This window comes from Onychostruthus taczanowskii, unplaced genomic scaffold (assembly GCF_017590055.1).
Source record: "Onychostruthus taczanowskii isolate IOZ18803 unplaced genomic scaffold, ASM1759005v1 scaffold4, whole genome shotgun sequence".
Classification (NCBI taxonomy): Eukaryota; Metazoa; Chordata; class Aves; order Passeriformes; family Passeridae; genus Onychostruthus; species Onychostruthus taczanowskii.
Genome location: NW_024501459.1, coordinates 8,830,588 through 8,858,155, shown reverse-complemented (window position 1 = coordinate 8,858,155; position 27,568 = coordinate 8,830,588). Strand labels below are relative to the sequence as shown.

General features: G+C 38.3%; 1 protein-coding gene across 1 annotated transcript in view; it reads right to left on the bottom strand.

Moving 5' to 3' along the window:
* Window positions 1-488, bottom strand: part of CUNH8orf34 (chromosome unknown C8orf34 homolog) — a 140,106-nt gene extending 139,618 nt beyond the window's left edge. The window contains exon 1 of the mRNA XM_041413012.1: window positions 420-488. Coding sequence (XP_041268946.1) covers window positions 420-488 — 69 coding nt within the window. The remainder of the gene's footprint in view (window positions 1-419) is intronic.
* Between the last annotated feature and the right edge of the window lie 27,080 nt (window positions 489-27,568).

Here is a 27,568-nt window from a genome sequence, read left to right as displayed (position 1 = left end):
CGCTGTCCCGCGGCCGCCGGGGCGAGGCGGCAGCGCCGCGGGGGCGGCCCCGGGGACTCGGGCCGTGGGCGGCAGGGCGGAGGGGCACCTGTTTGACGACCGGCGCGGGATCGTGCGAAGCAGGGGGCGGCGCGTTCGTGGTGGGGCGAAGAAGCGGGGCACATCCTCGGGATAGCCGGGAAGGGAGGGCTGCGCGGAGCTCCGGCGCTCGGAGGGGCGCAGAGGAGGGACACTGGGCACACGCGTGGTGCGGGGCGGCAGGACAGTGAGGGGTGCCGGCACTGCCGAAGCAGCGCCTCAAACTCATCCTCGCCCCTACGTTCACCTGGGCTGCGCGGGGGGCCACGGCATCGTGGGGGACACCCCCGCCCCCACCGCCGCCCGCCGCGGAGGAGCCGGCCGGCAAGAGCGCACCTTACCTCGAAGAGGGGACCGATCTTATTCTTCTCCAGGTAGGCTTGGATCCTCGTCTGCTGGTGAGACGCCATGAAGAGCTCCGGAGGCGGGGGCTTGAGCTCGTCTTCCCCGGCGGCGGCTGCAGTCCCTCCGGCTGCTGGCGGCTCACTCCTGCTCTGCACAAGGGCTGCCACAGCGGGAAAGGGCGGAGGCGCTGCCAAAGTGCCCGGGACGGAGCTAACTCAGGTAACTGGGGCCGCGGGGAAGGAGCCGGGTGTCAGTCGCCCGCTTTGCCGGGCACGGGGCTGGCTGCCCTCAGGGAGCAGCGGGCGGGCGCTGCCTGGAGCGGAGCATGGTGCAGGGAGGAGGAGAGCAGCTACAAAGGCGGCCCCCGAGCCCGCGCCGCTCCGCGCTGCGTGTGTCTGTCAGTCCGTCTCTGCTCTGTGTTTCTGTGCCAGGCAGCGCCTTGGTGACGGGAGCGGCCGCGGCTCAGCGCTGCCGCCCTCGCCACAGCGCCGCTGCCGAAGCCGATAGCCGCGGGCTCCTGTCAGCTCCGCGGCCGCCGGCGCCCGTTGGCGCCCGGGCTCGGCGCACAAAAGGCGGGAGCGGGGGAAGGGGGAGGAGAGCGGGCGGGAGGCGGGGGCTGCTCTGCCTCCGCCGCTCCCCTGCCCGCCCGGCGACGGGCTTGCCCCCGGCGGAGCCGCAGCCCTCCCTCCCCGCCGGCTTTTGCGGGGTCCCCCAGCTGGCTCCGGTCCCCCGGGCGGGGGTGAGCGCCGCGGGCCGCCCGGCGTGAGGCACCTGAGCGGCACGCGAAAACTTCGGCTGGGGGAAGGTCGCGGAGGAGTGAAACGAGTCGCTGCCAGCACCAAGGACTGCAGCCAGCGCTTTCCCTTAATTTCTGTTTAAATAATCTTAAAATGCTACCTTTCTTATGGTGCCAATGAAATTCCCAATTAGGTACAGTGAGCATTTTAATGGAATAATTGGAGTAACTATGCAGGTGCATCCTGGTCGCAGGTTGAGTTCCAGCAAGCAGCCAAGGGCGTGATGGAGCAAGTGAGAAATATTTAGCTTGCTTCAGAGAGTAGTGAGTTAATAGGTACATCAAAGAATCAGTGTTTATTCTGTCTTCAAGTAATTAGTATCCCACCATTTCTGGAAGCAGGATCATAACCTTTTTTTTTCTCTCTCCCTCTTTAGAGAAAAATAAACAAAAACATGCTTCTTGGGGTTTGACACTTCTGTTCTTCTGCAATAACTGATTCTGCTGTACTAACATTAACCTGTTTCTTTAAAAAAATACCTTTCTTTTAATAAGGATTTTCTTTAAAAACACAAAACAGCTTTGAAGACTATTGGGAACATTCAGCACAACTGCTGAATCAGACTGCCTGTTCCCAATCAAGCAGTGTTCTGCAGATGCAAGAGTACAAGCATCTCCTGATTCAGAAATCACTAAAGAAAAGGATGAATTTTGTCAGGAGTCAAAAGATCCTGAGTTCCGCTCTCATTGACTATTGTTTGACTTCAAAGTCCTCCGTACTGACCTAAACCTCAAGCTTCTACCTAGAAGGAGGTCAAGTGTAAGTGTATTACAAAGAGCTTGCAGCACATCCTGTAGTGTAAGCAGTAGCCTGTAGAATTCTTTAATGATTTGGTAGAATGTGCTCATCCCAGCCTTACTGAGGCAGTGTTTGTTTCCATAGTAGTCATTTAAAAATGGCACATTTTTTTTATTTGCATTCTCAGTGGGTAGTCTTCTAAAATTCATATCAACTCAGAGTTTTAGTGTTTCTTCTTCAGCAAAGTATTGCCTGGTGCCACCTACATAATATGGTGCTAAGCTAGTTTAATCAGCCTAATGAGGATCATACAATCATAAGGGTAATTGCCAGTGATTCAGGTTCTCTACAGTGGCTCTAATGAGTCCCATCAGATCAGGATGTTTGTAAAATTTCATCAATCTCACCAGAACGCAGACTGCTCCAATAAGTAAAAGTCTCCCACTTTGTAAAATTATGCCCCCTCCTATGATGCAAAAATGAGAGCATATGTTTCTATAGCCCTACACAGCCTGACTTCTCAAAGTAGCAGCACCTCCAGACCTGTAGGGACATGGCCATATCAGGACCTGCTAAGTGTCACTGCTCTGTGTAGACCAGGAAGAGGACTGAAGAAAAGAAACAAGACTGTCAGCAATATGAATAGAAAAGAGAATTTATTAAAGGAGGTTTTAAAGATAGCATAACTTTCTACTGTTGTATATTGTACAATTAGATAGATGCCAAGATCTCACTGTTAAAACCTCAGAGTTTTGAGGATTTCTGTGTTTTGGTCCCACTGAATGACAGAATGGTTGAGATTGGAGGGGACTGGTCCAAGCTCCCTGCTACAACAGACTCACAGCTCATTACCCAGGACTATGTCCAGATGACTTTTGAATATCTACCAAGGATGCTGGATTTTCTTGGTGTCTGTTGTCATTCTTGCTTCCTTTTTCCCTAGACCATTTTTCCTTCTCTTAATTCTCACCCAGACATATAATCTAGATTTTCCAGTTGGCTTGGGAGACACAGTAGCAATCCTGCTGTGGCTGGGAAGCCTTCCAAGGCCAAATGTAGAATTAGCTTTCTAAACAGGCATGTCTTGTAACCCCCACAGCTCCCATGAGACTTAAGTGACAGGTTATCCTTTGATATGGATTAGGTACTTTAGAGAGACATGAACACAGACAGTTCCTTACCAAGAGCTTCATGATACTGTTACCTAGCTGAAGGTATTCAGCAGTTCCCTGACGGAAAAGCTTTCTGAGTGCTAAAATATGGGAGTTTAGGTGTCTCCTGCAGAGAGCATAGGCTGAGTGACAGTATACTAGGAAAAGGAGCTTTACTGATAGCAGTCTTTTCTCTTTTTTCCCAAGAAAGCACAAAAACTGTTGCTAGGTTTACAACAAGCCACACCAAATTAGCAATAAGTAAATACATGTGATTTGCAAATAAGTACAGAAAGCTGGATATGTCCCTGCTGTCCTCTTAGTTGTTAGGGGAAAAACATTTTCAAAATTTAATTACAATATTCTACGTTTTTAAAACTGATATTAATACAGTCTTTTAAAATTAACTTTCATCTTAATAACAAAGTAAAAAATATCTTTGATTTAAATTACTGGTTTAGGCATGCCTGAATTTTTTATTACTTTCAGCAGCCTTTTTGTATGAGCAACTGAACAGTAAATTACTTTACAAGCTAAGTAATAAAATATGGTCTCTGTATTGCGCTTTGCTATGGTCCTCGTTTCATTTCATGGATATTTTTCTTTCAGGAGCAGTATACAGCATGCACATCTACATAACACTCAGCAGTGAACTGCAAGAACAGAAGTGACTGAAAGGATTTGCACACAGGCACCAAAAAATGAAAAGTATTCCGAGAAAAAATATATTCCTCTCACAAAACAAGATTCCCAAAAAACAAGGAGAAAGAGTCAAAATAACAGGGCTAATTTTAAGATGCTTGTGACCACACTATTCAGTTCTTATCCTGTGTCTGTGATATCTGAGATCCCTGCTTCTTACCATCGTTATGTTAGTGGGTTTCTCACCCTACAATCTTTTCTTCAAGAGAACAGTGTGCATTTTCTGATAGGTCCTTTCTGGTTTGACTTACTTAGTTCAAGGACTTTGCTAGAGTAGGGACCCATTAAATAATTCCATAGTATTCTACATCATTTCAGTCCTGCCATCCATTTGTCAGTTTTTCAGGTTTGCTACAGTTCCAATGCTGAGCACTGAATTTTCTAAGTTACAGTCAGTTGCAATACCCATTCATCATTGCCAGAGTTAAGTTACCCGGGCTTCACATGCAAAGGTGTTCTTCAGGAGTCAGAGCTGCCACTGCCTAGCAGAAAAGGAAACTGATGACTTGGCTGGCTGTAAAAGTACTCCGTGGGTCACAAATACCAAGTGCCAAGTCAACAATTTTTTTCCCTTCTGGCTAAAATTTGATCCATATGCTCTGTACGAAGTTTATTTTTTGAGATGGCATCTGGAGTACAAAAGAGACATTACAATCTGAGAGAAATATAATGGCAATATATGAATTTATTACAAACATTTAAATGGCTTTCTTTAAATGGCTTTCTGATTCCCATTAAGTGCTTTATGTTTCAGCTATCAAAAGTCATCAGAAATTCCTTAACAAACCTTTCAAAAACAATTACAGAGAAGAGAAAAAGTAGCAGGTACATCAAAAGAGGTGGTATTCATCAAAATCTGGTGATGTTTTCCTTAGAAAGCTTTCTGTTTTGCCAGTGTTTCCATTCATGTAATAACTCTACAACAGAGATTTCTTCTTCCATTACTGTGGTTGTTTCTATTGAGCTTGATAGTCTATGCAAAGTCATTGTCTGTTTCATGAAGAGCTAAGAGCCATTAGTCAACAGCTGACTAAATGCAGTTCTTAAAGTATCCTCGTACTTAAAAAAAAAAAAAGGAACTGAAGTTACATCCAGGAGAATAAAATCCCTGAGTTCCTGCACTTTGTAAATAAGACATTGTTTTTTATTGCCACAGCATAGCCTTGGAACATTACAAACCCCTGTTGTAAAATTTTCTGAAAAAGCACACATACACACACACACTGGCTAAATATTGCAATGCTCCAAGCTGTTTAAAATAATGAAGGTCTAGCAGTTCCTGACCTAGCAAGCTGTCATCTTGCTTTTTATTTAGTATTCCCCTAAAAATGAATGTGCTCGAATAGCATGTTCTCAAAAAAAATGGAAGCATCTTACTGTATTATGCTGAAATATCCAATTTACCTTTTATCCCATATCAAGTTAAGTGACAGAATTGGGAATAATATCACTGGAGGACTGATTTTGTATGCTTAATTTTATCTGGTGGGGGTTTTTTAAAATGTACTCAGTAAATGATAATATATCCACAAGCTTGAGTTCAAGGAAACTCAAATATCCTTTGTATGGTTTTCTGTTCACACCAAGATAGGAGCCATGCAACTTCAAAACCTGGACTTGACCCAAGCTTGTTGTAAAGAGCAAGAATTTCTTTGCCTCTTCGTTCTCATAGAGAATTCAATCCATGTTTTGGATATTTTGTCCTTTATACACTGTGATCTTGATCACGAACAGCCTCTTCCTATTCTCAGCAGAGTGGGAGCTCTTAGGAACTTGAAAGTTTGCATTATCCTCAGGCTCTCAATAACGACAAGACCAAATCACTGGAAAATCCAAGATTCATAAACTCCCAGTGTGCTTAAGGAGGATGAGTGTCTACCTCTTTGACTCCTCTTATTTTCAGATGTATTCTGTAATTTGTTTTCATGTATCATGCTCACTTTCCTGCTCCCAGTGATTTGTTCTGGAATGTTCTCATCCTATTCAGAAAAAAAAATTCCATCTCAACTTGAAGAATCTAGCTCATATCATATTAGCAATTGAACCATTAATAGACATCACTACTCTTTCAAGACTTTAGTGCAGCTTATATCCATTTTTAGCATCTTTATAGTTGTTTTCTTTCTGTTTGGCTACACATTAACATAAGTAGAAGTAGCAGTACTTATGAAAATATTGGTAATATAGTTGGCTGTATATATTAAATATATTTCAATGATGAATATGCTCTGAGAATTTACTCTTATTTGCAGCATGGAAGACTGCAGACAGGCTTTATTCAGAGTTCTGCTTTGCAGTTCAGCTGCAAAACAGAACTCTTAGTACCCTCCTGGAGATGGATTGGCCAGGTTCATATTCAGCCTCACTGACACCCAGGGACTAAAGTAATTAAATAAAAGACTTGCAACACAAACTGACAGTTACATTCCTCTTCCTTTCTGAGTGATAAAACTATTAATTTAATTCCTTGGTAGTGACTAAGAACATAAAATTTCAACCCTTCAAAACCTGTTCCTTTCTCCTCCTTCTGTATCACTGCCAGAGCACAGACCATTTTTCTGTGCACAATCGGCATTCTGGTAGTGAGGATGGCAACAGGGACTGAACCAAAACCTTTTGGCATGTCCTGCTGTCCCAAGAGTCTGGTTTAGTCCTAGCCCTCGACTAGTAACTAATACTATGCAGACTAGCCACTAGAGGGGAATAAAGAATCATACTGTTCTAACATGGGTTACTGCATCACAAACTGCTTTGCAGGGACATCTCAGCCATGGCCATGAACAAGTGCTGTATCTGACTCAGCTGGCAATGCTGCTTCATGCTGCAGCCTTTACATTTGCATTCAGACAGCAAGTTTACTTAGGGTCTTTAAACCTATAATATGTTTGTACACTCACTGCATAATTATTATAAATGTTTGTACTGCTAACTGTATCCTAATTACTTGCAGTGGTAGTTTTGTCGGCTCTGAACCACCAAGCATTTCAACATGTTTTATTAGCTAAAAACATACATCCAATTTAGGTGTTTCAGGTGCTAGAGATAAACATAGATGATGTGTTTTCAAGGGCAGGGAGGTAGGGCCATCAGAGGAGATCAGTCACAGCCAACTAGCCTAGGAGGGCTATCAAGCCTTAGATGCCTGTAAGACCCTCATTCGGGAAGCTACTGAAAGCAGGTAATGGTACTAAAGCTGCTGAATAGTGAGTGAACAGTGCAGAACCAATTTAGATAGTGAAAGTTTAGGACAACTGATTTTCAGATGGTTGAGTTTGCTTTTGTTTATACAACTTCGACTTCTCTGCTCTTAATAATACAAATTAAGAGCAGTAAGGCATTCTTATTACCCATCAGGAATCCCTAAAACATACAGGAGGCTGTTTTTTATTACTAGAACAGGCCTAAGAATGAACAGGATTGTGCTAAATGAGTAAATCAGTAATATCAGTAATCAGCATATCAGTAATCTTCCAACACTTAAAAACAAAAGAAGCAGTTCTAATCCAAAATCTGGAAGAGATACCTTGAAATAAATTTTAAACCTTTAAATTTAACAGTTTCAAGACCTCTGAACTCCCCTTCTCTCCTGCCCGCTCTCCTGACACAGAGCTGTGATCTCTAGTAACTTTTTCATTTAATAATGAAGGCAAAGATTCTGCTACAGCTATTTGATTGCAGGAAGTAGAGTCAGAGAGGAAAAAAAAAAACAACACAAAAGGAGTAGTGGTAAAAAATATATGACTTGGCAATGCCACTCTATATTATTTTCCAGGCTTAAGAGAGCTAGATTTGAAGACAATATCCAGGGACAAGAGCTTAAAAATGGAAAATTTACTAACCTAAAGATTCTTATCTTCACACAGAAATCCAGGCAAAGAGATGTGTATGTATTGCTTTTTAGTAAGAGAGAGGCTAGCAATGATCCCATTTAATTTCCTGTAGAAGGAAGCTTAGCAACTATTCAGTAATAATATCTCCTTAGGTGATTGCTGCTTATTCTTGGAGGGATATGAAATTAGAGGAAGTCCTTGAAATATTAATGCCAATGCCCATTACAGTCCTTGAAGAGGAAGACAAGGACATTGGACTGAATGTGCCATTGAATACTTGCCCTTGGCAGTGTTTCAACCATCACACACACATCTGATTCTCTCTAAAGTGGAAAAAATTCTTGGCTTGGGACACATCCCCTTGGGTTGTTTCTCATGGAAAATACTGGACACAAGGTTACTTCATCATGACTGATTTGCTTAATTGGAAAGAGAGAATTATATTTCTGCTGCGAAAGTAATTGGTGTTTAACATTTTTGCATCTAACTGCTTTCAGAAAGTTTCAACTGATTTTCCCAAAGCAATGTGTGCACAGGTCTTCATAGGCTGATGCCTTGATAATCAGTTGTATTTTCCACCTGATACACCAAATCTTAGCCATACAGCTGTCTTCCACTAGCAAGTATGAACTTGAAACATTTTAAATAATATGCATTACAATAAGAACATACATCAGACAATTAGCAAAACTGTAATTGAATTTGTCTCCTGTCTGAAAATAGAGGGAAAAGGTTGGCTTGTTATTAGTAGCATGACAACCCTAATAACATTTAAAAATGTATTTTTAATCTAGGATTAATTTTCCAGCACTTGATAAAGCAATTTAAATTTCATAAGCTTCATTGTCCTAAACAATTTGGAAATAAAGGATTATCTCCAGCAAAATTGAAAGGCTCATTTGGAGACTACCTATGTGCCAAAGCTTTTTTATGAAAATATGTAGACAGTTATTTTGCTGGAAACTTTTTTCATGCAAATAGAGCGATGTATTTTCTATTTCACATAAATATTTTAGCTTGAATCATGTTCTTATCAGGAAACTTAAATTCCAGACTGTATATAAAAAATAATAAGTGGATTGATACCAACTTTCCCTCAAAAGAAATAAAGCATGGAAATATAGACCGCATATAGAGATACTAATTGCTTATAAACAATACTGGAATGAACTATTAATTGTATTTTGTAAGAGTTACTCAAGATTTTAATTTTTTTGTAATCACTGGTAGATCTGCTTTAAATCTTCTTACTAGAGTGTTCACATAAATTGTTTATGAATGTTTACACAGTTGTATTCTGGTTGGATTTGTGAAGTCAGTCTTGAATGTTTTGTTTAAAATATTTATGCCAATTGACCCGTGTAGAATTAATGTGGGTTTTCCATAATATGCTATAGAAATTTAGCATAGTGGCTTTCTTTACAGCAAGAACTATTTTCTAATTATTAGATAAGCATTTGTTCATGATTTACAAAACTGTAATTTAGGGACTTCAATACATTATCAAAGATAAGCATAAAAAATTTGTCACAATTTTTCTGGCTTTCAAGGCTTTTCAGCAAATTATGTAGAGGAGAGATTTTTTGAAAAGAAATGGATACTCACAATTGTGAATTTACATAATGACTTTTGGACAATATCTAAATGGTGGCACAGAAGCTAAAATAACATGGAGAGAAGCATAAATACTAACTGATAGGGAAACCACTAAGGGAGGTAACTGTGTGAGTTACCACACACAGAATGAGTGAGAAAAGTACTAGAATCATGCATTGTAGCATAATAATTCACTGGAGAATGTGGAAAGGGTTGTAGACCAGGTATCATGGTTCATTAGGAAAAGATATCTGCCAGGCTTGCTGTACTATGCTATGATGACAGCTTAGCCAAATGGACAAAGTAAACAGCACATTTACATACTTGTACTTAGGAAGGGAGGAAAATATTCCAAGAGATTTGGAATCACACCTGCAAGACAGAGACTATGGATCCATCCTTACTATTGGGTCCATAGTAAAGATAACCGGTAAAAATAACAGAAAACCTGAAGCTTTAAATGGAATATTTAAATTTATGTTTCTGCCAGATTTGTTGGTGCAGCATTTTTTTAAGTAGCAATATGCTGCACTTGAGGAGAGGAGGGAGGGGAAAAGTATGAATGAGCACTCTGTTCAAACCAGAGAAAATGTAAGATAACACTGTTGTCAATATCATCAACATATTGTGAGCCTGTACACAAGGTACAGCTATGTACACAAGGTAAAGCTATTACTGAGCTTTAGGAAAGTGGTATTTGGAACACTTCAAAAGGTTGGGAGAATCAATTCAGATAGTTATCTGAACTGATACAGAGATGGAGGTGGTGGTAAGCATTCTACAAAACACTTCATCCACAAGCCCATTCAGGAATGCAGTACCCATTTTACTCATGTATTTCCTATTTCTTTTCTCCTGTTCACTTCCTATTTAGAATTTATGACTACTATCACGAGTTACTCAGCATAGATGAGTACATTTTCTAGCAAGTAGATAAGTACATTATCTACTTTATTGTTTATTAGTAAGGATATTCTTCTTCAAATTCTATAAGAATGTGGGGGTAAAAAAGAAATAAAGATTATTAATTTTTGGAACCTAAGCACATCACACAAAATTATCCAGATGATCACTGATAAAGAATTTTCCTACAGCAAAATCAGCGTCTCTCTCTTTTTCTACTTTACACTGAGTTTTCTCTCTAGTCAGAGTAAAGGCTTCTTACATACCCCACTATCTCCTCTGCCTTATTCTTTGGCATATATATTTCTGCCACTGAAAAAATTCTGTATCCCAGGATCTATCCTAAATATTCTCAATTCAGATACTAACATAGGTTCCAAGGATAGGAATCTCAGTTTTAGTTACTTTAGGCTTTGTTATGTGCTTCTCATCTGCTTTATGCTGAAACATTTGTAGTAAAGATACTTCTGTTTATCTTTAAAGAAGTCTCTTTAAAGATACTTCTATTCTGTTTGGCACTTTGTGCAGATGTGATGTTTCAGTTCAATTATAAAGAATGTAATGAGCTTCAGTACACCTTTGTTCCAATGACATTAGGAGATATTTCCTCAGTCTTCTGTCTCCACTACGAAAAAAGTTTTGTTTCAGGGAATCACAATTTCTGCCTTTCTACTCAAGGTCCTTAAGTCATAAAAATACTTATTTGTCCCATAGCAGCTCTGTAGAAAGAATTAATGTATTGCAAGCGTCCTCCTCTGTCATGAAGCTGCATTCACTTCTGCGCTAGTATTGAAGTTGCACTGAGGTTGAAATCCTTCAATTGTCCTTTCCTCAGCATTCTTTATTACAATGTTTCAATCTCAGTTACTGCACTTATTCCCTCTTTGTGTCCTCATTTACCCGTTCCGTAGTCTACAACAATGAAAAGTTTATATTCTGCCTCATTTATTAGAATATTCATTTTTGTGATATTTCTCCAAATCATTTATTTCCTAGCATACCAACAAAATGTTTACTTATTTTTAGCCTAACAATTAATGTCCAGTTGTTTCAATGTGCATGAGCATAATGACATTATGCAGAAATATATTTCTTCATAGAGTTATGACTGACTGATCCAAATTGATGAGTTGTTTTCTACTGCAGGGGATTTGAACAGGGATTCCAATATTATATACACTAGCACAAGTTAACAAGTTACAATCTGTTCAATGACAAAACCAAATCTTTAACAAGATTTTCTTATTAGTTTAGAAGTAAATTGACAATAATAAGTATTAACCTTCTAGTTAATGTTTCTTGCCATCTGAATAAACTACTGTTTCAAATATGAATCCCCTTTCCATTATAACACCCATTTTATACAAGTACATTCCAGTCAAAAACTGGATAGCATATGGACATCTTTTACAGATTTTCTTTCAATATATCAAAACAAACAAACAAACAAAAAACCACAAGATTATGTTTCAAAATTATCTGGTTCCAGTTTCTGAAAGACATTGAAATTACTTCTCCCTCCTGTGAGAATAATACCTAAAGAGAACAGGAGAGAAACTGCCAACTGGGAATTATTTTTAAAACATTTTTAATATATCTTAAAGTATTTATAAAGTAGTTTTAAATGTTCACAGAAAGCAGAGCATTGAAAAGGAAGGAAATGGAAAGAAGACATTTTCCTTTACAAGTACAAAACAGAGTGTAATTTCATTTCAGTTCACATATGAGAAGCTTGAAAAACAACATATCAAAAATGCAAATGTATACAATATGTTTAAAGACAAATATAATGCAATTGGTCTGTGTAGTAGCTAAATCAGGAAATTGACTGTAATTGTAGTTTATTTTATGGGAACATAATATAATTACAAGACTGTTGAAAGAGAAGCTTATATACATCAAAATCAGTGGATTAAGACATAATGTTCTTATATGAAATACTGCCCTCAGACTCCAAGGCACAGGATAAAGTGACAGAGTGTGATAATGGAGTTAAGAGCCCCACAGAGGATTAAAGAAAAACATACTGCCAGCAGTGCTCAGCAGGCGTGCAAGGAAGGAATCAGAACATAGTTTCAGAATGAATTGACACGAGAACATGAGATGAAGAAACTGCTTGAGTACAGTTTAAAACACAGCCTTTCTTTTTATATGCTGTAAATTAGACTTGCCCTATGCCCACACAGAAAGTAAAGAGTATGAGGACACATGCAGCCTTCAGTGTCCAGGTGGACTGGAGGATAGAGTTCCCAATGGACAAAAAGATGTCCCAACTGATTCAGAGATGAAAAAATAACATTGTTTTCTTAGAGCTCAACAATTAGAGAATAAGATTTGCCATTAGCACTGATCACTGAGGACAGGAGAAGCAACACTTGTAGATTGCTTGGACATAAAAGTGACCTGTAAAGGGATTAGTTCATAAGTCCTACAGAGCTTCCATTAAATGTGTAGATCAAGTGAAGTAAAAATTATAGGATGACTAGTGAAATTTATGTGGAATATGACAGTGGCAATGAGCTGAGGGATAAGATCAGTTGTGTTTTCTTATATGAGCTACTGGAAAATAAGATCAGAGGCTATTTTGGATATAGTCCAAGGTGCATGCCAAGCAGAGCAGAAAGATTACGAGCCAAGGGAACATTAAGAAGTGAGTGATTACAATAAAATCAGATATAAAATATGTGCAAAATGCATACTGCAAGAAGAGCTAGTATGCTTTTAATAAGTGGAGTGGAACTGAGGTTTGGGAAGATATAAATTTCAGTGGTTGATCTATCCTAATGACAAAAGTAATGTCAGTTTGGACAAAATAAAAATGAGAAATTGGGACATATAGATAAAAAAATTCTCCAGTGGCAGACTAGAAATCAAATAGGTTTCATATATATTCTGTACAATGAACTGCAATTAAAATTTGCGGTTTGATATTGATATGCCTCCCAAAAGATTCTTAAAATGCTACCCAACGCTTTGGCAAAGTGACAGCCACAGCATAATCATATTTAAAACATGTATAAAACCTTGCAAAGGTGTGATCCAGCTGAAAAAAAAAAATTCTACATGTTACAAAGTCATTTCTGTGGTGATATATTTTCTATCAGCACTTTGCATATGTTCACCTGAACTTCACTTCTAGATAATGCTGAAGAGCCTTTCAGTTTTTCAGAAATTTCAAATTTCTTGTGTCAGGATTCTAGAAAGAAGAGTTTTCCTGTTCTGTGTTAGACTAGGTCATGAGACTGCCAGGCCTGACTTTTCTGTATAAAAGTGTTACTCTCTACCAGCATTTGAAAAAGGCATTACCTTTTTCAGTTAGGAATTCCTAACATGTGGGCAAAGTAGAAATCTTCCAGTAGGTTATAATATGTTGAGGGCTAGTAAAGGTCTTTGGTATACATGTTTCTCCTTATAAAACAAAAATGTACAGCTTAATGCATTACAAAAGGTGTTGTGAACTTTCCACTCACCCCACTGTTTTATCCCTTTTTATAAGTTTATGTAGAGTAAACCACTACTAAAACTACAACAACTATGTAGCCTTGGCAAAGATACAGATTGCTTGGATTGGCCTTGTCTTGCCCAGTTCTGCAGTGGAGCACACATTTATGTTTCCAATAGAAATATGCAAAACACCTTAAAGTTTCAATTAAAGATCTAAAACCTAGAGTTTTCAGTCAGCACCTTTAACAATAACTCTTCTTGTCTATGCATGAGGGCATTTAGATCTTCATTCCACTGGGCGTGGCACAAGCTAGCCAGGAGGTAGGAAAGGGTATGGCTTTCACAGGTGTAACTGCCACAGGAAAAAACCAAAACTTTCTCTGCCCTATGTCTCCCTCTTTTCTTTACTCTGTCTGGCCGTCAGCAATAACTTTCAGATTCACAGTGAACAGCTATTGTCATAGTTTTCTACTATAAATGAGTACTTTATGTTGTAACTTTTAACTATTGAGATGTTATCATGCAAATGTTCATATTTAATTGTTTAATGTAATTAGCAAGTCCTTATGGCTTTCCTTTGTATGGTCGTTGTATTTTTTATGTGGTGGCAGAAATGAACAATAGTTCCTGTTGTTTTGTGATCTCATCAGCTCATACAAACTAATTTAGATCAGGCTGCACCAGGTTTGGATGCTCATCCAAAATCCTTAAAGGGGCTTCAGAAGACTGAACTAGTGATTTGCAGTTTGAGAATTAATCTGATGTGATTTAATGCCAAATGACCTAGAAGGTACTAGATTGCTGCACAAAGTCTTTGTGAGGTGAAGAGTGGATTTCAACTCCAGACCAAATTCAACTTCCTTCCTTAGAAGTGTTTTGTCTAAGTAATATTATTATTACTCACACATATATCAAGAATTCCTGTGGACAAAGATGCTATCTAAGGTGAATAAAGGTAGGAATTTGAGGAATATGTTAGAGAATACAATATAAATCTAATAGCAAAACAATAACTAACTTATGAAATTTGGTAGAAGATTACTGATAAATATCAGAACTGGAAAGGTGAAAAACAGTTTTTAAAATTTTTTTTAAAAATTTTAGAAAGCTTTTTCTTTCAGTTGGGATTAAAAATTCTAGCACAATATCTACTAAATAGTTTCAGTTCTCCTTTGGTTTCAACAGATATCATGGACAAAATTTTTAACTACTTACTACCTTCAGTTTCATTGGTCATGTATGCATTTCCTCTAATGTACATATATGTTAATTTTAAAATCTTTAGAATCTTTTAAGGCAAGTGTTCTTTATGCAAGGAAAACATATTATTAAAAGACATATTAAATGTACATATATGACATTTCATCAGAGCTAATGCTTTTAGTAGCAATTAGATTTTTCTTTGGTTGGGGGTGTTAAATAGCAAAGCCAAACAAGTTCTGCATCTGGAGAGCAAGTGATACTTTGAAAAAAAAAAACTGACATCATGTAATGTATAAAACATCCTAAACATATTTACAAATGAGAAGGAAAACTCAGTAATTAAAAAGTGATGAGAAATTGAACAAATTTTTTGGTCAGTAAAAGATTCACTGCATAATTCAGAATGATTAGAAACTCCTAGATACAAGGCAAAATGCAAAGGCACAGAGACAGAAATTGCCTACCACAATTTGGTGGCAATCCATATTACATGTAAAATACATAGTATTTCCAGCACCTAATAGGGGAGTCAGTAGGATCACATAGGCAGTTATGCTAGCCTTGTTGTAATAGAAGTCATAGAAATTGCAAAATTAAATAGAATATCCAGATGTTTACATTTAGGTGCCTGGAGACAGCCAAGTCCTTGTTCCTTGGAAGTATTTATGTATGTGCTTAACTTCACAGAACTTGTAGCTTCATGAGCACAGAGTGGTGAGGAGCTGAGTGATCTGCATCTCAGGAAATGTGAGACCAGGCCACAGAGACAAACAGGACAAATGGAAAAGTAAAAAAGCCAAGGCAAATGCAAAATAAAAGAACATATTTAAATATGTGCATGCACATATCCATTTATGTGTATGTACATGTGTGTCTATATATATGGCTGTATTTATGATACCTGAGGAATAAAAAAGAGGGGATAAAAAAGTACAAGATTCCATGTCTGATTATAAATGCCTTGAAAAAATAACACCAAAGCACAGTTAATTTGAAGATTCTCCGTATTTCACTGGCTAGGCCAACTATTATTAATATTTACAACAGAATGCGAGTAGGAACTTTTCAGTTATAACCTTCACACAAGGTAAACCTTCCATATTCCATCCCCCCCGCCCCCAGCCCCAGTCTACATTTGGCTGTATTAAGATCTTATATACTACACAATTTATGCAAAATCCTGGTTGGTAAGACAGCAAGAATCTTCCCAAAAGGCATGGCAGACAGTAATTTTTACTCCTGCAATGCACACACAGTTGTGTTACAAAGTGCTTAAGATGAAATAACATTTTGGAGCAGACAGAAATGGTTTAATTGATTTCAATAATGCCACTCTTACGTAGCAGACAAAACTGTACCTTCATGCTTAGCTTCTATTTTGCATAACTTTAACACAAACTAAAACAAAACAAAATGAGTATGCTTAAGTCTAAAAGAAACATTTTTGTGGTAATGGTTGCTTTGGAAGTAACTTTTTGTTTGTTCTAAATGACCGGATACTGTCAGTTTCAAGACTTTTAACATTCAAAGTAAATAACGAGCTTTGCTTTTCTATTGATGCCAGCAGATGTGCAAACCCCCAAATGATACAATATTAACATTGACTGTATTTCCTTATCAGGCTGTGGGTCAGGGCAAGCTCAGGTTCATGCTAGAATGTCATAACAACTTTGAAAATTTAGGCTAAAAAGGGTTTTGAGACATCCTTTAATCCATTCTGTGGTCCAAAGGCAAATTAAGCCATATCTGTAACATATGAAATATATTCCTTATGATTTGCAGTGTGAAAGACTGCACAAAAAAAAGTCCAAACAAACAAGCAAACAAAAAAGAAATTAGCTGGGTGCTGTTGAAAAAAAAGATTCAACAGAAAAGTGTACTTAGAGTAAACCAACTTTCTTTAAAAAAAGTACATTTTTCTTTAGAATATTGAGACAGTTAAGAAAACAATGCTTATTCTTGGCTCTCTAAGTTTCATTGAATCATTGTGCTGTCACTGGTTGCTACACTGTTTGGATGAAAACATGTATACTTTATCATCAGTATCTCAGTCACCTATTGAAAAATTAATAATAGAGTACAAAGACCCTTCCAAAAAAGGGAGGAAGCAGTGTCTTCCAGTCCTCATGAGGAGGCTATATATTAGCCAGATTTCCATCTCTGGATTCCCTTGAGGTTAACTATTTTTATTGTCAGCAAAGAAAACTAAGTTCTCAAATACTTGTTATATTTATATGCATAGGTTATCTTCTTTTAAAGCTTTGGTTTGGGATTCTGTTCTCCATCTCTCATCCAGGCCTAAAACTTAGAAGATTTCTTACAGCTCTTTTTTTTTGTATGATCTTGGATTGAAACTTTTTATTATAGTAATGACATTCTGACTTCTTAGTCAAAAAGTCTATTCATTGTATATTCATTGTTCAAGTAACTACTGTAGGGAACTATTTGATGGTTGTTGACTATAGTTAATAGTCTGGAATGCCTTGTTCCTTCTACTTTTACTCCTTGTTATGCTTTTTCTAAGTGTATTTACTACAGAAAATGAAATCTCTCAGCTCCCATATAGATGTCAGGAATATTTGAGAAGGTCTGAAAATGTGGTACTGGTTTCAAAATGGCATAAATGGCATTCACCTTTCTACTTGATTTGTCATCTAATAGTTTTATCCAGAAACTATTATATTCAATCTTTTTTTTTTCCTTTCATCTGACAGGAATGAAATTGCTGACACATTCACCACACATTTGAAGTCAATAGTAATAATTGGATAAGTGGCATGTATTCACGTTCTTGGCATGGAAAGAACCATAAATATGTGTCTCCATTATCTCTGAGATCCACAAAAGGGCAAAGAGCCCAACTACTTACGGGAAGGTCAAGTTAAAGACTAGATCTTTGTTGAGCAGCCTGACTTCACCTGCCACTTCACCTGCCACTTCACTCTGCCACGCAGCTGCAGTGCGGCCGGCACACCTCTTACCTTGCATCCCTCCACACCTGCACAGATGCTGCTCTTGTGGCACCTGTAAAGCATCAGGGAAGCAGCACAGCCAGAGGTATCCACAGCTGACAGCTGAAGTGCAGAATTGAGTTTAGCCTGCTCCTGCCCCTCTTCCTCCTCCTGCTCAGGGATCCGTGCCATTTGAATTCTATCTGTCTTTCTGAGTCTCCACCATTGCAGAGGATGAGCCATTGCTATGTAGACAGGAAACTTTCTGCAACAGCTGGTCTTTCAAACCCAGGTATCCAACCACTGAGCATTTGACACCATTCTAGGCAGCTTCCCATCACAAAGTTTGAATCCAGAGGAGCAGTGCCACTTGTTGAATACTCCTGATGCAACTCTCCTAGCAAGAGTTTTCAGAGATAGACATATTTGAGACTGTGGCTCACAACATCTAGCACCTGCAGGAGGCCTGTGGAGTCACAACCCACAGCTTGTACTGATCAGCTGGCCACCAGTGTGGGGTCAGCATGACTGGAAGGAACATGTGGGTGGCTGAAGACTATCTAGTGGCAATCGATTCAGCAGCTAGAGTAATACAGGTCAGAGGGGACACGAAAGCCATGCTGCCTTCAAAGTTAGATCGAATTGCTTGTTGTTTTCCAGCTGAGTGTTGAAAATCTCCAGGATTTTACAGCCTGTTTGAGGCAGAATGTGCCAGGGGTTAAGGTGATGCATGTTTTTTTCCTGTAACACTAATCACACTGCATTTCTCATATTTTACCTTGTGCCCATCACATCTTATGCTTCAACTCTCAACTTATCTGAAGAATCTGGCTTTTCTTCTGCAACCCCCTCCTCACATGGCTGAGTAAGTGGCAATCCTTCAACCTCACCTTGTCTGTCATGTGCTCCAGCCCTGTCTTCCTCTGCTGTTCTCTCTACAGTTTGTAGACATGTCTTGACTCCCATCACCTAACTATGATATGAAGTCAGGCAAAGTTTGATAATGCAAAAATATTTTAAAACAAAATCCCAAGTAAAGCAAAACACATTACAAAAGTACTTTAATTGTTTTAAAGTTTGGCAGAAACAACTTTCATCCTATTTTGATTCTGTCCCATTGCTGACCTCGAATGTCAACATTTGGTGGCAGCTTTCTTCATGAAAGGCTTTGGACTCAGTTTGGTAACATATAGAAAAAAAATTTAGGGCTAATATTTTCTACAATGAGCTGTTCTTTATAGAACTGTCCTTTACAGAAATCAATACAATAACAACCTCATGAGGCTTGGTCTAGAAAAATTTGATTTTTGAGGAGAGGATACATTTCTGTGATTGCTTGATAGAAAACTTTATTATTTGAGTTTATTCTTCTTTTATACTTCTTTACATTTTAAACTGTTTAATTACATTATTTCTCGTACCAATTGAATTTGGAGGTCTCTCACTAAGACAATATGCCTTATACCTTCATGTTCAGTTTTTCACCAAGATGGAACTGTCTGCTGTAGGGATATTGGTGAAATCAGTGGAAATTCTCTTTATCGGTACTCCTCAAAATTTGATCATAATGAGCATATGCTGCTATCTGGTAAGATCTCTAGAGTATATGGAGCTCATATAGGAGCTCCGCCAGGAGTATCACCCATAAAAAGGAGTATCAACCATAAAAAAACCTGCATAAGCGTTATTTTTTTCTATTACTATGTATATTTTCTAGAAAATGAAGGGTTTTTTAAGATACAAAATATAAAACACCTTCTCAATGTGACAAAGCTAACAAAGTACTAGAGTATCAAAGAAAATACTACCTTCTGTCTGGCAAAAAAGCCTTTACAGTGAGAGCATTCAAAGTGTTGCTGCTTCATACATAGCAGAACACAGATGCAAGATGTGATGTTGACAGTGACTCATTTCACCAGAAAAACCTGGCAGACATATAGTTGTAGCTTGGTTTTTTGTTCATAGCCATCATGCTGCAAAAAGCCTTACCTCAAGAAGCTTTTTTTTGCTACAGGCCTAAATATGAAAGCTTATGGTAAAATACTCTGGAGACTTTAAAACACAGCCCTGTACAGACTCACAAACTCAGCTGATATGGTCTGTTTTCAGAAATAAAAGCATTCAGGGCCCTAAATCTTACTCTTTTTCACTCAAGGCATAAGCAGCTTTTGATCAAGTTCTCCATTTAGATATGCAAATCCATGAAAAGTACTCCCTCATCCAGTAATAGGCCATGGACCATGCTGAAATCCAGGTTCAGTTCTGTGTTATAAATTCCATCCAAAACAAGCATCTTGACATTCTGGATAAGTGCCATGACTAGTATTTCAACAAGGTGTAATAAAACTGGAGTTACTTCAGACATTAATGAGTCAGAGCCAAGCACACGTACTCTTCAAGCTAACTAACCCTTTCTCTGCTGCTTCAATAGAGCCATGCAGAAATAGCTTTGCTAACACTTAAACTGCAGAAAAGGCAAATCCATAGAAGGGTGGGTGTTTGCCTCTGGAACCACTGGAATAGCAAACTCCCTAATCTATTGAGGCTCTTTCCTTTCCAGAGGCGGTTACACCAATCCAATTCAGGTGCATGTAGCTGTTTCTAGAGAGCAAAGCTCTGGTATTCTTTAGCCAGTGTTCAGCTCTAGGAGTCACTCCCAAATAGAGTCTGAAAAACTGAAACAACTGATGCAGTTTCCATCCTATAGCATTATTTAAATTCTTAGCAAGTCTGCTCAAATGACAAGTTACAAGGATTTTTCAAGCTGCTCACAGCTTCTAAGATACCAGCCCTGAGTTTTTTTCTGAGATAGGTAGCAAGGAAGTTTAACTAATACAACTTACTTGAATATAGATCACTGCAAATTCTTCTAGGGATAACAAGATGTGACAGCTCAACTGCTTCCATTCATATTAGTTCCTTTTGCAACCATTGAATAAAAAAAATACCTGTAAGAAGAAGATTTCTATTCATCTGTTTATTTTAATTAAATCTTGAGGTTTGAGCCATGAAACTTCATGCAGGGAGCAGAATCTGTAGGAGCAGACATGTCTGAGAATTTTGAAAATACTGTGCAACAATGAAAAGGTATCTTTATGGTTTTTTCTAGAAGGGGTGACCCTTGATATTTTAAATGCTTCACTAAAAATATAGGAAGGCACTTAAAATGAACAATGCCAGTCCTATATCCAGTCTTCATAATTTAATTCCCAGATATTTAGTAATTCAAGTTTTCCAGTAGTCAATAGTCCATGTTTCAAAGGAGATCCTCAATATCTTGTTTATCACAGAAAACAAAAGAGTTGTTGGATTTTGTTTGCAGCAGGTAAAGTTACTTGATGTTATACAAATTCTACTGGGGAAAAAACAGAAAGAAAACATAACTAGAACTGGAATTGAAGTTTTATTTAGTACAAAAAACTTCCTGTTCTTCACATTTCTTTGTTCCATCACTTGCTTTTGCATTTGTAATCCAACCATACCGAAATTTCTACCTAGGTTTTGGCTGGGTTCACAGAATTACAAAATTACAGTTCATAAAATTTTCTCAGCCCAAATCATAGTAAGACTACAAAGCTATTATCTGAACAAATTTGTTGAGAAAAAAGTCACCCTGAATTCAATCCAAACCCCATTCAAATAAAATTTTTCCTGAATATACAATGCTCTGTGTACTTGCTTAGGGTCCAATCCCCATGACATGCAGGAACTGAACTTGGAAATATTTTATACTGCCATTCTGATAATTCTTGCAGTTTCATTTGTAAGACTGAGAGCTTTCTCTCATCTTCTCATTCAAAGAGAGGCTCATTTAGAAGCACCTGAAGCCAAAAGAGGTTTTGCCATTGGATCTGAGATTTGAGTGTGGCCTCTGTCTAAAGACCTTACTCATCATACCTTACTTACCTGTCCTTCCCCCTCTTCCTCAGCTGCTCTTATTTTCCTTGCCAAGTCCTAAGTCATTTAATTTCAAGGTACTTGAGGAAAAAAAAAAAAGATTTTGTATGCTTAGAGAATGAGACCATGCTAAATAATTAGTACACTGATGTAAAACTTTACTTCTCTTACTCACTATGTAGACAGAATACAGAAATACTGCTGAACATTTTTTTTCTTTTTTTGCACCTCACCCAATTGTTAGAACATTTAGGGCAAAGCAGAGCTAATTATCACCAGCAGAATTATAGACTCAGCAAATTTCATAGCTTCTCCTTTGATAGCTTCAGAATAAATACTAACCTAGTAGCCTGAAGAGTATCGACAAGTGCCTGACTTGGCAGGTCTGGTTCATGAAAGCCCTTATTATAGGAATAATCTATAGTTATGTGGTGAAATAATTGGGGCTCAGCTGTTCCTAGAAGCCTCTGCCAAAAAAACTGAGTGATTCATTACTGCAACCCCTCTCTCAGCTGGTGCTTCTGAAAAGTTATTGATTCGCCAGAAAGTCCAAAGGACACAGATCTTCCTCTTCAGTGGTCATGGAAGTGTATATAGTGCTTTACTCATAGTAAAATCAATACACACATGTGGGCTGAATTCTCTGGAGGACGACCTGGTTATAGTACCTCAATCTCAAGATTGTGTGTGAGCTCTGATCTGACATTTGTATTCTGACAAAGCTCCTGCTAATGAAATACGCAGGAGAATGTCAACTTTGTGCTTTTAAAGAAGTTAAATAGATTACTAGATTGCAGTTGAGACTTGCATAGTTTTGGGCATGCCCCAATGCCAGCAAGAGGCAGACAGGCAGTTGACTACAGAAGTTTACTGGTGCACATATCAGGAATTCAGTTGTTGATTGGCATGAAAAAAACTTTGATAGAGATGCTTGGAAGCTGCATTTGGATGCTTTTATGTAGAGGAAAGAGAAAAACTTAAAGGTCAAATGAAAAGTATTATTTATGTTTTACAGATGTTGAAGCAGAACAGATTCCATGAATTAGGGACTTACCCTAAGTAAATACTTAATTGCATGTTAGGTCTGAAAAGGCTTCTTAATTTCTTTAAAGTAATTAACTATACTCCTTTCCTAACTTAGTTACAACCCTGCAATAGGATAAGGAAAATATATGTGATATTTCCATGCATCTAAGGATTATGTGGTACCTAACATAAATATGACAACTGTCTAGAAATACTTTCAGATTATTGTGGTGCATTTCATTATCCTCAAGGAAAACTAGTTGGGCATTTGTTCTAATGTTTCAACAAATAACTGACCTATTTGAGTTCTGATCTTCCAGATTATGCACAATTTTTAAATTCTTTGGATAGTTGATGTGTCTGGTAGTGCATAGGCAGCATGAATAATAAGGTTCACAGTGAGTGGGAGCTGGTCAGAGAGCCTGTCATTAGGTGTTTAGCTGAGACATTCAGATATTCAAGGACATTTTTAAAAGAAAGAGAAGAGGAAGATCTGAATATAAACCAGAATCTTTGAATAACAGACAATTTTGCCAGTAAGCGTTTAAATATAACTTGCCTTACGCTGCGATTGGCAGCTAAGGGGAAAGGTCTCTCAACAATGACTCAAGCCAAATTAGACAAATACATAATGAATGGAGTTAAATACTGGAATTTCATGTGAGTATGAAAAATGTGCATACATAATAAATGTAAGTGAAAGATCAATAAGTGAAAGATCAAGCTTGTTTAGAAGAATTGGTATTTCACTTCTGTTCTGAAGGTAGTTAATGACACTATGAATATTACCTCATTTATCTTACATTTTTTAGTCATCTAGATGAGATTCTTAAAGCTACTCCTTTAGAAAAAGTGCAGATAGCCTGGTGGGATTTTAAAAAGCATTCTGATGGCTAAGTATCATGGAAATAGTTTGGATTAGGCTTCAGAAATTTTAACAAGTGTTTACAATTAGGTAACCAAATACAAACGCCTCAAGAAAAGGATTTAAGACTTTTCTTACAATAAATTGGAAGAACTTAGGTGCTCACTGTAAAATTACTGGAGTTTGCTAATGGACAGGAGAATTAGCTTTGTTCTCAGAGTGATGGATATATCTGGACACTTAGCCCCTAAATGAGGAAAAGACAGGATTCACATCAGAAACCAAGTTCAAAGTCTTGATCCATATCTGAACACCAATTGGATATATATGTATATACTCAGATAACGCAGCCCCAAGTCACCTCTGGAAAACATGACACAATTTCTGATATTACTTTTAGATAACTACAATTTCAGTACCTATACCATAATGTCAATGTTGCTCAAAATGGCTTGTGAGTCTCTCTGAAATCTCCAGATGCCTCCCTTCTGACTGAAAAAATACCAAACTCCTGAGTGACTGTAGCTCTGCTCCAGGTACACCTAGTGGGCTGGTAGGCAAATAGGTTGCAGTCTAACTCTCATCTAAGTGCTTCTGGAATCTGAAACAAAGAAGGCCTGATCCCAAGTACATACATTTATAACATCTAATAGAAATGAGGATATAAAAATCTTAAGAGTTTTTGGCCTGGCAACTGGAAGTTTATAGTCCAGACTAAACAACATACACTCCTGTGAATGTGCTTATCCCAAGACTGCACCCCAGTGGCCTGGCTGTGCTCTGAAAATGGAGCAATTTTTTATCTCTCCTGCTGTAGCTATACAGGATATATACAGATATACAGCATTGGACTAACAAGAGCTCAACACAGAACTACCTCAACAGCTCCTCTGGTCTGTCCTACCAAACCTCCATCCTATTCTGCAGTAGCTGAAACACCACATAGCTGTCACTGCAGGATGCAGGAAGCAAATTATTTTTCAGCAGACAGACTGTTAAAATCTAGGTTGACAAAAAGTCTCATTTCCCACAGAAGCATAGTTAAGCAGTCCTGTATGGGAGGAAACAGCAAATTTCACACGAAGGGTGAAAGGGAAGCAGATTTCTTCCATTTCACCCCATGGTGTTCAGAGCAGACCTGCTTTCATGTATCACAGTTTTAAAAACCTGTCAGAGCTTTGTATTTCCACACTGCACTGACAGCCCTGCTCCACGACACACTTCAAACCAATTCTGAATGAAACAGAAAATGGTTGTGGTTCAGCACATTTGAAATGCCCTCAGCATCTGTGATTTTCTTTCCTTTGAACATGAGCAGAGTCCATTTTTCATGCTGGTTTATTCTTTGTCCTCCCCACTGAGTCTGTTTTAAGGAAGGTTCACAGGGATTACTAGCATTTTGAAACATGGAAATAGAACTCAGTAGAAGAACAGTAGAAGGACTTCCTCACTTTATATCAAATTTTCTACTTTGGAGAAAATTTTGAACTGCTTTGAAATTTACTGAAATCCCAACTATCATGAGGGATATGTCCCCAGTTCTTTTGATCTAATTTAGCCTAAGGCAAATATAATTGTTGAGAATATCTAGGGAGAATGTAGGAATTTCCACTGGTTTTCTGCCCTTCTCATTCTAAAACACAATACAGACAGTTGTCCTACTTGTATTCTAGCTGGTACAGAATATCTGTTTTCTGTTCTTCTGGCAGTCAGATATATGAAAGACCATCAGGAAGACTCATATTCAGACTTTAATGACACTGAACTGAGGTTTTTGGTTTTTTTTCTTTTTGTATAAGGTCATTTAGATCATAGAACTTAGAACATTCATGTGTGTGGGATGCATTTTTACCACAGTCTCAGTAGAAAGCATTTCAGTCACACCTCCATCTTCAGAGTGCACTCTTTGCCTGACTGCTCACCACTTAGGAAAGTGCTCATGCAGGGAGCTCCAAACATACTTTGGCCATCAAGAGAGGTGTTAAAGGCACAATAAGCCCATATGATCAGCGTGACTGGAATATTAGGTTTTACTGTTCCTCTGGAAGGCATCTCACTTGGCTGAATAAATGAGTTTATTAAATGAAAAAAAAAAAAAAAAAAGAGGAAAATTTCTTAAAATCTCATTTAATGTCTTGTTACGGAAGTAGAGAGACATTGATTGTTTCTCACATTAGATATAAAAATTGGAATTATGATTAGGTAGGGGATTTGTGTTTACTTAAATATAAGGCCTAAGACTAAATTAAATTCTCTTTCTCCTCATGACTGCTGTGTGGTGAGTACCCAGATAATGTAATTTAGTCCTATGCTACAGTTTCAAATATTAATGCCTTCTGTCAAAGTCATGGGAAGTAGTCCAGAAATGAAAGCTTCCTGTCTGTTCTGTCTGTATCAGGCCCACAAATGTCCTTTAAAATTGGCACATGATTGTAATTATTTCCCTGTTTCCCAAGCTACTAATTTTCCAGGGTGTGCTGTCAAAATTCCAAACACCTACTCAACTTAATGTATAAAAGCTTTATGTATTTTCCTATTTTGGAACAGCATCTAATATATTGCTAAGCATTCAATCAAGCTTCACTTTGTCTTGACTTTGAATTCAGCTGCCACTCAATATATTTTGAAATGTATTACAATATGAGCAAGTAGCACTGATTAGCATCAGACATTATTTTCCTCTTAATCTGGGTGATACTTTGTCATTAAGTTTTGTGATGATGCACTGGCTGTAGATAATACAGTGCTGATGTTCATTTGCTTGCAGTCATGTCCTGTATTGGTTTGATTAGACCTACTCTTTGGCTGGTTGATGACAAAACCTCATTGATTACATGTGGTCTGCTTCTCATTTCCAGTCAAGCTTTCTGTCTTGAGACATGAATAGTTTCATTAATTAGGTGAACTAAACACGCTGACAGCCATTCAAGCTAGTCTGGGTCTGGCATAATAGTGCTGGTATTATGGATTCATTCTCTGCAGTCAATGAAAATTTGGTTATTCATTTAAATGAAAGCAGAATCAAAACCTATTGGCGTTCCTTTCATTTGATTATGCTCCCAGAATATATCCAGTACAATTTCCTCCTACTTTTAGAGGCTGTTATACTTCACAGGGAAAGATCCTAATTATTTATTCCAGATGCTAAAATCCCTCCTGTCCTGATAAAGAACTCCAAATAATTAATAACTAGCTAAAACCTAGAGCTTAAAAAAAATCTAGATATAAGTAAAATTCTAATAACTTATATTGAGCCTTCTATAAAGCATGCAGTTGTTTATAAAACATCAAATGTGTTAAATACTTGGAAAAACTAAAGCCAGATCTTCAGGACATTTCACTGCTGTTTTTACACTGCTCAGCATTTGCCTTATCTTACACTCCTCCTAAGTACCCAGTATCTTTTTCCCCCCTTTGCAATCCTGATTACATTCTGGAGATCAATTTTCAAATCCTTTTGCCAAATTAGGGATATAGACTTTTTTGGAAGCTACCCTTAGTCCCAAGATGAAAATCAATGGAAGAAGCCTACCATCTACCTTGTGACTGGAAATTGGCATTTCCCCTTCCCCTCCCACCTCCTTAATCGAACTCATAGGTCTGCTTCAAGACAACACAAGCCAGGAGTATGTTACACATGGGCAAAACTGTACCAGCACTAGATATTCCTCTTGGGAAGCAGCAAGAGCCGGTCCACTCCCTGAAGGAAGACAAGCTGGGACTTATCGGTGAACACAGTGCAGTGGCTTCCCCCTGAAAGTACCAGGAAAACAAAAGGCTCTGCTTGACAGTCCAGGGATGATGAGACAGGACAAGATATTTAACCAGGTTCAGTGTCCATCCAGAAAGTCCTATCACAAACAGCAGAAGGTGGGACTACAGGCAAAGCTACCCATAGCCCAGGTTTCAAGGTTCACCCAGAACATGAAGCTGCCCAGAATACATGGTCAGTGAGTGCAGTGATGAGGCTGTTTTGGGCATTTTAGTGTCCTCAGAACCCTGGCAGCTCCACAGAGCAAAATGAGTATGGAAATAATGAAGT